Source organism: Lissotriton helveticus, chromosome 12 (assembly GCF_964261635.1).
Source record: "Lissotriton helveticus chromosome 12, aLisHel1.1, whole genome shotgun sequence".
Taxonomy (NCBI): domain Eukaryota; kingdom Metazoa; phylum Chordata; class Amphibia; order Caudata; family Salamandridae; genus Lissotriton; species Lissotriton helveticus.
The window spans coordinates 160,835,709-160,851,868 of record NC_136073.1 but is presented as its reverse complement, the minus strand read 5'-3'; the positions used below and the strand labels follow the sequence as shown (position 1 = coordinate 160,851,868).

At 46.1% G+C, this 16,160-nt stretch overlaps 1 protein-coding gene across 1 annotated transcript; it reads left to right on the top strand.

The window, feature by feature from the left end:
- The first annotated feature begins 13,441 nt into the window (after window positions 1-13,441).
- LOC144798431 (uncharacterized) lies at window positions 13,442-15,848 on the top strand. Its single transcript, XM_078669302.1, has 2 exons — window positions 13,442-14,042; window positions 14,314-15,848. The coding sequence occupies exons 1-2, from the start codon at window positions 13,637-13,639 to the stop codon at window positions 15,318-15,320; spliced, it is 1,413 nt and encodes a 470-aa protein (XP_078525428.1). The 5' UTR covers window positions 13,442-13,636; the 3' UTR covers window positions 15,321-15,848.
- Window positions 15,849-16,160: the final 312 nt, after the last annotated feature.

Here is a 16,160-nt window from a genome sequence, read left to right as displayed (position 1 = left end):
GAAGCAAGCCATAATTCCACGTAAACAATGGATTGCATGAATGTGCCCAGGGCGGGCACGACCTCGCCGGTTACCCAGTCTCCATGGGTGGCCAGGGAGAGGGGAGACCACTTGGATAGGAAGCTGCCTGGGTTAGTTGAAATGTGCCTCAACGTGCTGCTGCACTCCGTCTTGCTGGTTTGCCTAGGGTCCCCGCTTGGGAGCGCGACCCCGAGGCTCGGAAGCTGGATCCAGTACCAAAGACTGCGAAGCGACCTAGATTTCCAACATTACCTTCTGCCTGATGTAACATAGGGGTCGGGCAAAGTCCGTGCTATATGAAGCGCATAACTAACTCCCGGTGACTGCCACGAGTGGAGGAGGGGGGGGCAAGGTGTGTGCCCAGATGGCGGGCTGCGGGTAGTGCTTGGCCCCAGGCTACAAACTCATTCACCTAGCCCCTCCTTGTCCGACGCTCTTCCCCGAGGGAGTAGGGGAGTGGAGGGAGCCTGGGCCGCCTCGCCGCGGGGGGCCTCCCCCATATGGCGGCCGACCATAACACTTTCCTTCGACTGCGCTCATTTTATTGCCTTAGTAAAGCGCTGCTCTTCCGGGCCTAAAGACGCTGCACCCGATGCCCCGCCCCCGCAGGAGGGGGGGGGCGCAAGAGAGCCGCTGGGCAAGCAGGTATAATACAGACAGCTAGGTGATCTAAACCTAAGACCCAACGCTGCCTTATGGGCCTCCAAACGCCAGGCACAAATGTCTGGGCCCCCAGCTACGGCCCCATCGTAGGATAGTGGGTAGAGGTGGGACGTGAAACAACAAAGTTTAACAAGGCGCCGCTCGAAGCAACTGTAAACTCTAGCATGCGGGCTACCAAGCTCTGTAAAACGGCCTAACATACAGGTTCTGCCCGGAAAGAAAAAGGTGGATAAAATGTCAGGTTAGTCGACACCGCTCCCTGTTCCCCCCAAGCGCAGCCCTGCCGAATAACTATGAAGCTCTGGAGACCGTCCAATGGTTGTTACCATAGAACTGTGAATTTCCCTTTCAGTTTCTATTTCGTCTTCTTTGGCTTGCCCTAACCATGATGTGTTGTCGTGGGCATTATAGCGCATTGTCGTTATAGCTATGTTGTCCGTAGGGAGGAACTCCAATGCAGGCGTCGCGCGGAGGACAAACATTCACGCTTGTGGAATGGCGCGCAAGCCTTTTGTCAGGGAGGGCCGTGCTTGGCTCCCTTGTCCTAACACGGAAAGTGCCGAGCATCCTGTCGTAGAATGCAGGGGTATTCTGCTGCTGCTCCCTGTAGAAAACCCTGGAGGGTTCCTGCTACTCTCCCCCCACATGCCTTATTACCAACAGAGGTAAGTTCAGCCGTCCAGCATGTTGGCAGACGTTCCTCCTTTGATTATGACCCTATGCTGTGGCCGGCGAGCGCCTGGCCAGGGTGCTCCAAATGGCGCACCCAGTGGCCAAACAGCGCTAACGAGCTCCAGCTCCGCTTACCCAGCACCGCTGGCCTTTTCGGCCGCCACACCAGGTAAGAGCACACTGCCGCCCTTTCCCCGGGAAACCACTGCCAGGACCGAAACACCGGGTCAGGCAGGGGGCGGGAATTTACGGGGGGTGTCGTGCATGCGGTGCGCACGTGCACGCGCTCTCGGTAATCCCCCGGTAAGCTGGGACCGCCACAAGGATGCAAAGCGTACCCCCGCCTCTAAGGAGGGGGGGGGGGTGGCGGCGGGTGGTAACGGGGTACAAGCACTAATACCCCAACATCGCGCCCCCATGCTCCTATCGCCCACCGGTAAGGAGGTACCGGGAGCCATAGCTGTACTCCACCACCGGACTCCTAACAGGGATACTTTACTGTCGCACACGCCCGGACCTGACGTCACCGCTGCCATGAACAAGACCCGCTGCTGGCAAACCCCCTTGCACTCGCCCCAAGCCATCCGCGATGGCGCTCACATGCGGCCCTTACACCTGCATAGATTACAGTGGGCGGGCTAAGGGTGCCCTACTGAAACGACCAGTGGACCCTCGATTTGCAAGGGGGGGCGGCCTTTGGCTGGCTCACCGCACTCGGTTGCTGAAGGATCGAGCACGACCGCACGACAGCTGTTGACTGCTGCTGTATCTGGGGCAAGACCGAGCCTGCAAGGGCGAACAAAGGGCCCCTCTAGAAGGCGTGTCCCGCGAGGCAGTGGGCGCGCATGTCCGGTGCGAGGACAAAGAGCTCGTCAGCGTGGCGAGGGGGACATATATACCCCTCGACCCGCCTCCCGCACCGGACATGACGCGGCACTGACCGCGCCAAGGAGGGGACTCGCTTAGAGCCCCTGACCCTTTGGGAGGAAAGGGGGTGTGGGCTGCCCGATGGTACTACAGGGCCGCCCTCCTGAGTGGCCTCCTGCGGTGGCCTCGGGCAGCCGCATATACACTTCACCTTGTCACCACGTTGGTTTGTCCTAGCTTTCTTTGCAGAGCAAAGATGTTTTCTTAAAATATTTCACTCTCACTTTGTGTGTATATATATTTGTATACACATACATACGTGTATGTGTGTATATAGATTTTAAACATAAATGATACACTTACGCGTTCACGTATATATGTATGTATATATATATATATATATATATATATACTGAAAAAACAGGTTTTAGGGACGTTATAGTTAGTTGGACATTTCACTCGTACAAAACCAGAGAAATTCGGCTGTTATAGTTAGTTGAACTAACTATAACTCACGCCCCCGCACTGCACTGCTGATGACGTCACATATTACATCACTTATGACATGGTCAGTGACATCACTGATGATATCTCAAATGACATCACTGATAACATCAAGAGACTGGGTGATTTTTAAAAGTTTAAGAATGTTATATATAGATACACAAAGGTGTATTGAAGAATGAGTGGGTGTATGAGTGTCTGAATGGATGATTTAGTGGGTGTGTGACCGACTGTATGAGTGAGTGATTAAACATGTCTTTATTTTTTATTCTGCAACAATAAAAACATATCGATAACTATACAGCCTTTAGGGTCATACCTTCGTGTTTGTTGTTGATACTTGGTACAGGCGGCAGCATTGGAGATAGACAATCACCATAGGGGTACATAATCATCCTTATTTATACCACAGTGAGGAACAAGCATGGGATAAACCAAATACACATAGGCTGTACACTTCTAGTATTAATCCTCCCAACCTCCATTATCAAGTTGGCCTTCCCCATCCAACCCGTTTTCCCCGATCTCTGGAGTGTTGTGAGCGGATGCATCTCCTTCCGTCAGCCCCGAAGTACACAGTTCTCGCCATTCCATCAGATCAGCTTGTAGTGTTTTGTCCCTACATGTGAGTTTCATATGTGCTTCTTTGGTTAGTGCCCACTCATGCACATCCTTAAGCCAGAATGCCAATTCCTGACCTCTCTGGCCCATCCATGTTATGGCCACCCTACGTCTAGCTAACACTATAATTAATTGCTGCAATTTGTTAGGCAGTTTTCATTTCTTGGGCTTCCGTACTGATACTAATATGCAATACAGAGGCTCTGGCCTCAACGGAAGGCCTGTAGCTTCACTAATCCTGCATACCGCTCCCGTCCAGAACTGACTGACCACTGAACACTTCCATGCCAGGTGAACAAAATCTGCATTTTCTGCGGTGCACCTCAGGCATCTACCATCCCTGTAACGTGAAATGCATGTTAATGTTGCCGGCGTTAAGTAAGTGCGATGTAAGAATTTGAAGTGCGTCAATTTAAATCTAGCACTGCAGGAGACAGTGCGTGTAAGTGCGCCTGTGTATGCCCACTGTTTCTCTTCCAAATGAGCGCCTAGATCTTTCTCCCAGGCAGCCCTGGATGGTGGCACCGGGGGCGTGGAGTCCTGTTTCATGGCTTTAATATAGGAGGAAGATCATTTTACAACCAGTACCGCACATGAGTAGGATATCTAATGTTTGTGTCGGGTGGGTAATGTCAGGGTATTTTGGTCAGGTGACCTTTACCACCTCCTGGATACCTGTAGTGTAGGAAATGCCCCTACCCTAGGCCAAAGCTCTCCTCTGCTTGTTCATAGGTTATAAATGTCTCATTGGGGAAAAGGTCAGCAAGTACCTCACAGCCACCATCCCTCCAGGTCTGAAACGACACATGTGTTCCCATTTCTTTAAAAGGGGGCCAGTATCAAGATTTGTAACTCCCTGTGGAATGGTGCTTTTCCCAAGACCCTCTCAACGAACCCCTGCCACATGACTGTCATGTGTCTCACCACGCAGGGGAGAGTCACCTCCACTCCCCTGCCCTGCATTAGAGCATTCTGAAGTGTCAGGTTATCCGTCCTTCCAGCCAGTAGGCGTTTTTCCCAATTGTCTGCATCTGTCAGCCATTGGGCCACATGTTGCAATTGAGCGGCATAGTAATATAAGTCAAAACATGGGGCCTTCAAGCCACCCTCCTCATAGCTGCGTATAATAGTGTTTAGGGCTACTCTACTCCTCCTTCTGACCCAGAGCAGTAATGTGAGAATCATATTCAGTGTTTTGAAGACGCACGACGATAGCGGGCATAGTGAGTTCTGTAATACATATAGAGTTCTTGGGAACATCACCATCTCGAGATGGCTAGCCTGCCCATCAATGACAGTGGAAGAGTGTTCCAAAAAGTCACAGAGTGCTGTAGGGACGTGAGTACCCGATCTATGTTCATGGACACCGCTTGTGTATCTGACTGCGCAACCTGTATCCCCAGGTATTGGAAACCCTCCCGCTCCAATCTAAGTCCCTGGTGTGGGAGATCTGACAGGGGCACCGAAGCTAGACCCGCCAGAGGAAAGGTCAATGATTTATTACTGTTAAGTCTCAACCCAGTGACCTCTCCAAACCGTTCCATTTGATGCAACAGCTCAGGTACTTCTTCCAGTGGGAAGGCCAAATAAACAAGCATTTGCAATGCAATAGGTCTCGCAGCATTAAAGTTTGAGTTACTGGCATTGTAAATGACAATGCTTTGCATTAATTTTTTTTTAAATTTGCAATTGGTATATAAACATTGTTTGTGAATGGTTAGCTGTTGCTTATGCTGAGCTAAGTTGGCAGTAATATAGAGTGCTAGTCTTGCTTGCTATAAGTGTGCTGATTTAAAGCGCTCTGATACCTGTGGGTAAAGTTTGCGCTATATAAAAGTGAAAACTAATAAATAAATAAAAAACAGCCTACCTGTACCACGTCAGTTCTTATGACAGAAGCATGCACAAAGAGAGAAGGGATAGAGGTGTGCACACACAAGGATGCAGGGACGTGCACACATGAAACAATGGAAGCGCAGAGGTACGCATAAACGCGGGGCATGGGGAGGCAGAGGGATGCACACAAGAGAAGCTGAGAGGTGCAAGCGGGGATGGGGAGGCACATGGATGCGCACAGCACGAAGGAGACAGGGGGTGTACAGGTGCACAGAGGAATGCATAGGAAGGCGCAGAGGTGCACAGAGCAGGAGGCAGAGAGGAGTGCACACAAGCGAGGTTAAGAGGTGCAGCAGGAGGGGCAGATTCTTGCACATAGAGGTGAGGACACAGGGGTGTAAGGGTGGACACTGGAGGGCATAGGGAGGCACAGAGATGCGCACAGAGTGAGAGCAGATACAAGTGCACACAAGCGAGGCCGAGTGGTGCAGCAGGAGGGCCAGATTGCGCATAGAAGTAAAAGCACAGGGGTGTATGGGTGGACACAGGAAGGCGCATAGGTGCACAGAGCGGGAGGCCGAGATGAGTGTACACAAGAGAGGGCAAGAGGTGCAACGCGAGGGTGGGAGACAGATTGATGCACATAGAGGGAAAGAGAGAGGGAAGTACAGGTGCACACTGGAGCCCCCCGGGAGGCACAGAGGGCACACAGACGGTGGCATAGAGGTATGCATACAAGAGAGGCTGTGAAGTACAAACTGGAGGTGGAGACAGATTGGTGCACAGAGAAGGAAGAACACACAGGGGTGTAAAGGTGTACACAGAAGGCCACCGGAGGCACATAGGTGCACACCGCGGGAGACTGAGAGCAGGCAAGCGAGGCTCAGAGGTGCAACAGGAGGGGCAGATTGGTGCACATTGAGGTAAGGACACAGGGTGTATGAGTGCACACTGGAGGGCATAGGGAGACACAGATGCGCACAGCGGGAGGCAGAGCGGAATGCACACAAGAGAGGCTGAGAGGGTCAACATGAGGATGGGGCAGATTGGTGCACAAAGAGGAGCGGAGACAGGGGTGTACAGGAGCACACAGGAGGGCATAGGGAGGCACAGAGGTGCGGACAGCTGGCGGCAGAGAAAAGTGCACACAAGAGATCCTAAGAGGGTCAACACGAGGGATGAGACAGATTAGTGCACACAGAGGGATGGAGACAGTGGGGTGTACAGGAGCAATCTTGCAAAGAAGAGAGTTTCCCAGAGACCAGAAAGGACCGGGTATATAGTAATCTGAACAAAGTTTCCTTTCTGTGTTATTAATCTTTTATGTTAGTGACCAACAGGCCTACTTACGTATCAAAATAGCTTTTTGTTTTTAGCCGTGACACTAGATATTCTAATTGCACCACACTAGTTTAGATTTGTATCTCTCAAAGTTTATTTTCTTAAAACATATTCGATCAGTATTAAAAACATTATGCGAATATCTTCGTACAGTGCTCTGGTACACAATTAACACAATTTACTAACAATTCCGTATTACGGTATTCTAGCACAGAGTCACTGATGGTTATGCATCAAAATTAAATATTAAATAAAACAAGAAGTACACAAATTACTTAATGGGCATATTATTCCAATGTACACACATTGTGAAACATTTTTTTTAATGAAATTTGATAAAAATTAATAAAAATTAGGTCCTTTGTCGACGCGTTTCGATGCTTAAGAGTATAGTAGCACCTTCCTCAGGACAGACTAATTTAAAAGCCCCAATGTGGTCTTCTTTCTAAAAAGAAATGCATACCATTAATATACACTTATTGTGGTCTGAGAGAAATTATTCTAGTTGTGGGCATTTTTAGTTTTTGTCACTATCTAGGCTTTTTGTGAATATGCTTCGCACCAACTTACTTTAATGGTTGGGGTGCAGTTCCTGTTCTTGAGAATCAGGACACCTATGTCTTCAATTTGGATCTTTTGGTTGTGCAACCACTTATCGTTGGTCACGCAATCTAAAGTGCAAGAGAAATGATGGAAATGGTTCTGTTTGGAATTCTCTTAAGGGATTGGGTTTAGCTAAGACTCTTGTCGGTGACTCATTGCGGTCGAGTTTATACATTAGCAACTTACTGAGAAACCGGGGAGATTTGTAATTGATGGTCTGTGCTTTCATCAAAACAGCGTCTTTCAATCTGCGCGAGGGTACTGTCAGGCTCACTGATGTCTGTATAAATACACAGGAACATCACCATGAGAAACCTTGTTTTCTAATGATGCTATGGCTTGTTGTCTGGTTGGCAAATAGAAATACATACCGTTAGGGTTACTGCATAATTGTTGAATCAGGCTGTGGGCATAAGCGCAAATTTCAACAGTATCCAGATGCCTGTATTAAATAAACAGTGCATGAGTGTTTGGATTTGGTTTACTGAGGTGCTATCTACCGCGCTAGCGCCTGGCCACTTAAGTACACCCATACATACCGTGAATTTATGCACTTCCCAGTGGCAGCGTGTTCGTTATTAATACTGTCCTCTCTCGTGCATTTGGTGGGAGACTCAGTGCCTCGTGATCGCACCCTCTTATTTATACATTCCTCATGTGGATCTATATGGTAGAGAAATATTTAAAACATTATTTCTTTTTAAATGATTGATTGATGGCCAGTTCAAGATTCACAGTAGTATCACTGTGACTAATAAGTTGGATTCATGATTTAATTATTATCCCGAACTTCCCCTATTTATAAATCTTTCTTATATTATTTTCTTACAATCATTGTGATCTTTGGGCTATTTTGTAAGAACCTGTTACTGGTTACTTTAGTGTCAGGTGGTACTCTGGACAAAATCCTAATTCCCCTTTGTATTTACATGTTTTCATTTTTAAAAGCCCTAACCATCTGGCTCCTATGCTGGTATCTAAGCAAATTTTGTATCTCACCCATCTTTGATAAATACCGCTATATTCTGGGGATCTTTATCTAACCATCCCTCTAGAACTTTAAGGCTAAGGGCCGCTCCTGTACCACGGAGGATTATCCCATGGCAGCATATTTTAACGTAGCGCGTCTCCTTACCGTGAAAGAAAAGGCGGTTGATCTCTCGATTCTCCCCAGCTTCCGGTTTAAAACCGTCATTCCCGGCCAATGTTATATACCGTGCTTAATTGGCAATCGGCGAAAAAACTTAATTCATTAGTGCTGTCACCTGTGTTAATGGTGGCAGCCATATCTGTAGTCCTCCACCGCGCTGCACGTTGTGCAGCAGCCCTCCAAAAAGGAGGGCGACACCACAGGGACACGCTCGCCGCGACCACCGCAAAGTCGCGCCATCTCCAGAGAGGCAGTCCCCGGCACGACACACTCCACACACACAGAGCCCCACCCGCGAAACGCAGCGAGTGTAGCTCCGTAAATGTAATTCGGTACATTTAAATGTTAATTGGTATTCAATAATATTAACTGATCGGAGTTTGCCCCCACGATGAGAAAAAGTATGCGAGGCTTTATACTAATTTGCTCACTGTGGTTATCGGGTTGCTCCTACGCTATTAGATTATATGGACCTGCCATGGAGAATGGAGATAGAGACAGAGATTGTTGCTATCTATCCACCTCTTCATTTACTTATCGGCGCCATTTTGGTAGTTTTTAATTAAACCAGGACGCATTTATCACTTTTTTCTTTCCTTGTTTTCTCCATTAGCCTATCGGGGTATGTGACATACTGATGACTATATGAAAGGAACAGAAACAATTAATTTGTCTATTGCATAGAATCACTCTCAGTACAACAATTATGAGATACTCTGAGGTTGTTATTTGATATACATTCAATTTGTGATGTTCATTTGAGCAAAACAACGCTTAAAGATCTGCTATGAATTTTGCATAATCCTTTTTATCAACATATATATAGTTTGCATATACCAATTATTTTGCTTTCTTGACAAACATATTGATATGCCTTTGTTGATAGGTTCATCTATCTGCAATAATCAAGAATCAGTTGTGGATTTAGCATTATCGTTTTTGGCCAAACCCATATCACAACATCTATATAAATTGTTCATCTGTCTTAACAGGCTTGTTGATGCGTCGCAGTTTGAGTGCTTCATCTCTCTCTACAAACTTTCTTGTTGTTATATGTCATGCAATTATTCAGTGAAAAATATTTTCCTAATACATACAGTCAATTATGTTGATGTGCTGGCATTATTTTATTTACCCTACATCTCATGAGATCCGATTACTATTTGAGGTCATAGATAGAGGTTTTTTATTTCCTCCCCACAAAAACAGTCTTTTCTTTAAATACTTGGTTACTGGATAAACTCTGTATGTGCATAGCGTACTACCTGATCATTCTATCCCATTCCTCTCGCCCATTGAGTCCTGAGTAGTAGGATTTAAATTTGGACATGTAAAACTGTTCTCTTAGTTTTCGTTTCTTGTTGAAGTCACCACGTCTCGCAGATATTTTTATTTTTTCTAAAATGAACCATTTTAGTTCATCCACGCTATGTTTCTCTGTGAGCCAATGCTCAACCAAGGGAGCATTCTTTTTCTGATTTTTTATAGCTGAGCGATGCTCATTGAGACATAAGCGCATTTCACGTCCAGTTTCTCCTATATAACATTTGTTACACGGGCAAATCAAAAGGTACACTACATTCGATGTCCGACAATTTACATGGTCGTTCATCCAATGTGTGATTCCGTTCACCTCCAGTTTGTCCGTTTTGATGATGTTCTTACAGTGGGAACATGTCCCACACGGCAAATTGCCCCTGATGGGAGTGTTAGTTAGGACATTCCTGAGGCCACTGGTTTTAGGTTCTCTAAATGTTTGTACTAAATGGTTTCTGATGGTTTTATTTCTCCTGTAAGCATAGGTGGGCTTAGCTATGGGTGCTGTTCCTGCTTTATTGAGTATGGTCCAGTTTTTATTTATTAGATTCTTTACTTTGTTACTGAAGCCATTGAAATCCGAAACCATGATTATGCCCTCATTGCATGCATTCGTTTTTGTTGATGTTTCAAACAAACTCTCGCGATTGTAATACTTTGCGCGTTTGTATGCTTGTCTGATCAGACGCCTCGGGTATCCTCTTTGTATCAGTTTGGCTCTTAGATTCTCTGCATGTAGCTCAAAGCTCTTCCTGTCGCTACAGTTACGTCTTATACGTAAAAATTGGCTGAACGGTATCCCGTCCTTTTGACATTTGGGATGATAACTGGTGTGATGTAACAAAGTGTTACGATCTGATGGTTTCACATACAATTCTACATTTAAACATCCCTCATTCTCATGGATTCTGATGTCCAGAAAATCTACTGTTGATTGACTCTTGGTTGAGGTAAATCTCAAATTTGGGTCTCCATGGTTTATCCATTCTAGAAAATTATCCAGATCCTCTATTTGGCCGTCCCAAATGAAAAAAATATCGTCTATAAATCTAGACCAACATTTCACATTTTCAAAAAAGGGACACATTTCGTTATAAATATGTTGGATCTCAAATTTTCCTACGTAGAGGCATGCAAGGCTCGGTGCACATGTGGCCCCCATACTTGTGCCTTTGATCTGACAATAATAATCGTTCTTAAATAGAAAAATGTTGTTTTTGAGAATTATCTCTATACACTCAATGATGAAGGCATTTTGAGCAGTGAGGTCCCCCACTTCATTCTTCAGAATATCCTCCATCATACTCACAGAGGCCTGCTGCGGAATGTTTGTGTATAAAGCTTCTATGTCTAAGCATACCAGCCACTGAGAGTCCCTTTTGAATGGCATACCTTCAATTTTAGAGATCATATGCGTGGTATCTTTTATGTACGATGGTAACTTAGTGACCAAAGGCTGAATGAAATGGTCAACGTACTTGCTCAGAGGTTCCGTTAAGGAGTCTATGCCTGATACTATGGGGCGCATGGGGGGGTCTTCCATACTCTTATGCACTTTTGGAAGCCCATAAAGGGCCGGAACCTTAGGGTACTCATTGATTAAAAATCGATATTCCTCGTCACAGATGATATCATCTTCCTTGGCGAAGGTAACCACATCTTTCACCTTCTTTTTGAGATTATCCCAATCTCTAGCGGTGCATGGTTTGTAGTGTGTGGGGTTCGCCAACAAGGTACACATTCTCCTCTCATAGTCTTCTGTGGATAACACTACTATGCTTCCCCCCTTATCCCCTGGTTTGATTGTAATGTCATCACAGGTAGATAGGTCTTTTAGTGCCTCCCTTTCAGGTTTTGATAAATTGTTTTGTGTCCAAACTTGTGTATCCAGAAGTTTCTCAAGGCCAATTGTCACGGCCTTTTCAAAAGTGTCAACCTCCTGTCCAACCATAGTTATATTGGGGGTCCAAGTGGACGGGGGTTTGAGGCCCGATTTGTTGTTTGACTCTCTCTCTTCTTTTCCGGCAAAAAACTTTTTGATCCTAATTTTTCTAAACAGGTCCCTGACATCTCTCTCTATATTGAATCTACATCCCATTGTGCTAGGTGCAAAACCTAAACCTTTCTCTAGGACGCTAATTTCATATGTTGTGAGTATTTTATTGGAGAGATTTATTATTGGGGCTTTCAAGTTTTTGTTTTCTATTCCCAGATTTTTTGACTGCGGGTTCGCATGTAGGGCCTCCTCATGGTCCCCCCTGTCTGTTGGTTGCCTGGACGGCCCCTCCCCCGGGTCCTGAAACCCCTGGGTTGGCGTCTCTGCTGTTGTCCTAAAAAAACTGGATGATATCCCCTTCCTGAGACTGCTCCTTGCCCCTCAGTTGTGTTACTGTTCTCCTGAATTAATTTTTTCACCCTCAGAATCAGAACTATTGTAGAAACTGTCTGAGAATGTCACATTCTTCTTGTAATATCTGTTCCTATTGTGGTTAAAATGTTTGCCATTGTATTCAGTCGCTGCTGGTTGCTCATAGTAGTCCTTCTGTACATAAGGGTATACTGTTTCTATTTTATAGTTCGCTATATCTTTGCGAAGCTTATTAGATTTTTTGTTTATCATGTAATCTTGGTACCCGCTGATATCCTCTTGTATCTCTTCAAGTTTTTTCCTGGCATCCTCTAAGGCTGTACTTTCATTTAGTTGTTTTTCCAGGGTTTCAATCTCCTCCCTTTCAATTATTATGATGCTTTGAGCGGTCTCTATTATGAGCAACATCCAGTCGCGACTACATCTGTTCGCGATCAATGTCCAACTTTCTTTAAATTTGTCATTGTTCACGAACAGACCTGGCTCATTTTTAATCTGGAGTCCTACAGGTATTATCCCCTTTCTACAATACTGGATGATAAATTCAGAATGTAATTCCGTACGTATCGTCTTTTTCTTGAGGTTCCACAATTTATTCCATCGCTCATCGTCATTTTTTGTCAATGTCATGGAATTAATTGTTTTGGAGGAACCCCCTATTAATTGTTTGAATTGGTCTTCAGAGAAACCAAAAGTGCGTAAAGTGTCCATACTTGAAAAAGTATTCACTCTCCAGCTAAAAAAGCTGTAATACAATCTTGCAAAGAAGAGAGTTTCCCAGAGACCAGAAAGGACCGGGTATATAGTAATCTGAACAAAGTTTCCTTTCTGTGTTATTAATCTTTTATGTTAGTGACCAACAGGCCTACTTACGTATCAAAATAACTTTTTGTTTTTAGCCGTGACACGAGATATTCTAATTGCACCACACTAGTTTAGATTTGTATCTCTCAAAGTTTATTTTCTTAAAACATATTCGATCAGTATTAAAAACATTATGCGAATATCTTCGTACAGTGCTCTGGTACACAAATAACACAATTTACTAACAATTCCGTATTACGGTATTCTAGCACAGAGTCACTGATGGTTATGCATCAAAATTAAATATTAAATAAAACAAGAAGTACACAAATTACTTAGGGCCCGATGTAGGTAAATCCATTTTACCGATTTTTAAATACCGAATTTTACCGATTTTTACAGATTCGGTATTTAAAAATCGGAAAATGATATGTAGGTAAAAAATCGGAAAAATATACCGAATCGGTAAAAATCGGTAACGGGTGATCTGTATTTACCGATCGGTATTACCGATCGGTAAATACCGATCGGTATTACAGATCGGTATTTCCAATGCATTCCTATGGGCCAAAAGTCCCATAGGAATGCATTGGAAATACCGATCTGTAATACCGATCTGTAATACCGATCGGTAATACCGATCGGTAAATACCGATCCGTAATACCGATCGGTATTACAAACAAACGTGCAGCAAACAAAAGTGAAACTGAACACAACAGCCAATCAGGTGCAACCACCCTCCCCCTTCCTCCCAGGAAGTGCCTGCCCAGCCAGGTGCAACTCATTAGAAAGTTCTGGAGACAGGCAGAGCAGAGCACACAGAGAGAGGAGCAGGGAGAGAGTTGTTTGTGTTGAAAACCCAGGAATAATGTCAAGCAGCAGTGAGAGAAAGAGAAAAATTAAGTTCAGCAACACTGAGCTTGAACTCCTAGTCGAGGAGGTGGTCAAGGTGCACACCCAACTATTTGGGAAGCTCTCCCTCACCATGGCTGAGTCAGCTAAGCGAAAGCTGTGGCTGCACATAGTGGAAAGGGTAAATGCAGTGGGAGTCACCAGCAGGAGCATGGAGGATTTAAAGAAAAGATTCTATGACCTCAGGAGCCAAACCAAGAGGAAGCTTGCAGAGCTGCATAAACAGGCTGGTGTCACTGGAGGAGGCAGGAATCCAGCACCCCCCCTGACTGAGCTGGAGGAGTTGGTGGCGTCTACCATCGAGCCAGACAGTGTGGTGGGACTGGGAGCAGTGGACAGCTCAGCCCGAGCCAAATCAAAAGGTAAGATGCATGCGCAGCACAACACCCCATACCAAGCAGCATCCCTTAAACCTCTGAGCACAGGCCAAGCCCAGTCCAGTACTGCTAGCACTATACAGGAGCAATGCATAATGGGAAATGTAGTCTGCCAATATTAGACCATGTATAACTGAACAGACATCAGCAAGGCAGTGAAAGTATTGCAGAATCATGAAAGTTAAATGTGTAAAGATTTATTTATAGTCACTGTGACACAGTAACAATCAATGTACATACGCTTATTTACACCTAGGGGCACCATCAGCCAAGCAAGGCACATCGACACCAGGGACTGCAGCAGCGAGGGAGGAGAGTGAGGAGGCAGGGCCAAGCCATGAGCAACCATCGCAAGATGAGGAGGACACAAGTGGCATTGCACAGGAGGAGGAGACAGGCCTCACCCCCGACCTTCCACACTCCCCACACCTGTCACAATCACCTGCATTGGTATTCTCACCGGAGACTTCCCCAGTAATGCAACAGGCTGCACCTGCAACACCACCAGCCAGGAGGCGACTCGTGGCCACACTGCCCTTGATGGAGGCAGCATTAGATCAGGCTGAGCAAACTCCACCTATGCCTCATGCTGCACCGCAGGCAAACACTGATGAAGACACCATGCCAAGACGTCGCCGCATGCACAGCACTGCAGGAGGCACTGGAGAAGGCACTGTCTTCCGGGGGCTGGAGGGAAGCATGGTGCGCATCCAGCGCATGCAGGGCAGATCCATCCAGGCCTGCCACCGGCAATTCCGTGCTCTCAATCAAACTGTAGGAGAGATGGGGAAGGGCATTACTGATATAGCCAATTGCAGCAGGGACATGGTAAAATCAAATGACAACCTAGTTGCTGGTATTACGTCTGCTATCACGCAGCTGTGCGACAAGATGGACCACATAGAGAATACAAGGCGCAGGGACACCCGCGCTACCAACAGGGCGCTGAATCGCCTTGCCACTGCCACTGCACAGCTATGCAGGAGAGGAAACAATATGCAGGAAAGCCTGACACAAAATACAGCAGAGGTCACAAGGGGCATAGCCAAAATAACCAGTGCCCTAGAGGCAATGATGATCAGTAATGCTGCTCACAATCCTGCCCTGGATGTGGCTGAAGGGGAGGACAGTAGTAGCCGCAGCAGCTTGGGTAGTGCTGTGGTGCCTGCTCGTAGGGGCCGGAGGCGCACAGCTGAGCCTTCAAGCCTGGAGGAAGGCAGTGGGGATACTCCCAGTGTGTCTGGGAAGCGGCAGAGAAAGTGACTTTAAAAGTTTGGGTGAAGTAACCCTGGACATGTTGTCCCCACCTTTGTACATGTTAATTTGTTGCACCTAAGTGCTGTAAGTTCGTGCCAACAGATAAATACTTTACTACCATTCACAACCTGTCTGTGTGTCATTACTTACTCAGAAATAGTTGGCTGTTATTTCGTCACGCCTGTATCTCCCATCACTTGGTGTTGTGACTCCAGCAGGTTGTATGTCAGGCACGGCATTGTCGTCATCATAGTCCTCGTACTCCTCCAACTCCACCTCTGTACCCTTTTTGACAGCCAAGTTGTGCAACATGGCACAGGCAGCTATGATTTTGCAGCATGTTATGGGGGTATACTGCCTTGCGCCTCCACTCTTGTGAAGGCATCTAAATCGGCTCTTCCAGATGCCAAATGTCCGTTCAACCACATTCCTTGTACTTTTATGTGCCCGGTTATACCTCCTTTGGCTGGGTGTGGAGGGGTTGAGGTAGGGAGTGAGAATAAAAGAACGTAGGGCATATGCACTGTCTCCTAAAAGGGAAATGGGAGTACATTAGTCACATGTATACTTGTAAGTCTCACTGCAATATGTGTGAATGCTGTCGCAGACTCTGTCTTACCTAGGAGGTATCCTTCGCCAAATTCCCCTGCAGACAGCCGTTCATAGATGCCGCTGTTCTGAAATATATAGGAGTCATGTGTACTTCCAGGGAATTTAGCTACAAGGTCTGTGATAACGTACTTTGCATTGCAAATCACCTGGACGTTGATGGTGTGGCTTGACTTCCTATTGCGGTAAATGTATTCGGTGGCAGCAGGGGGACAAATGGGGATGTGTGTCCCATCA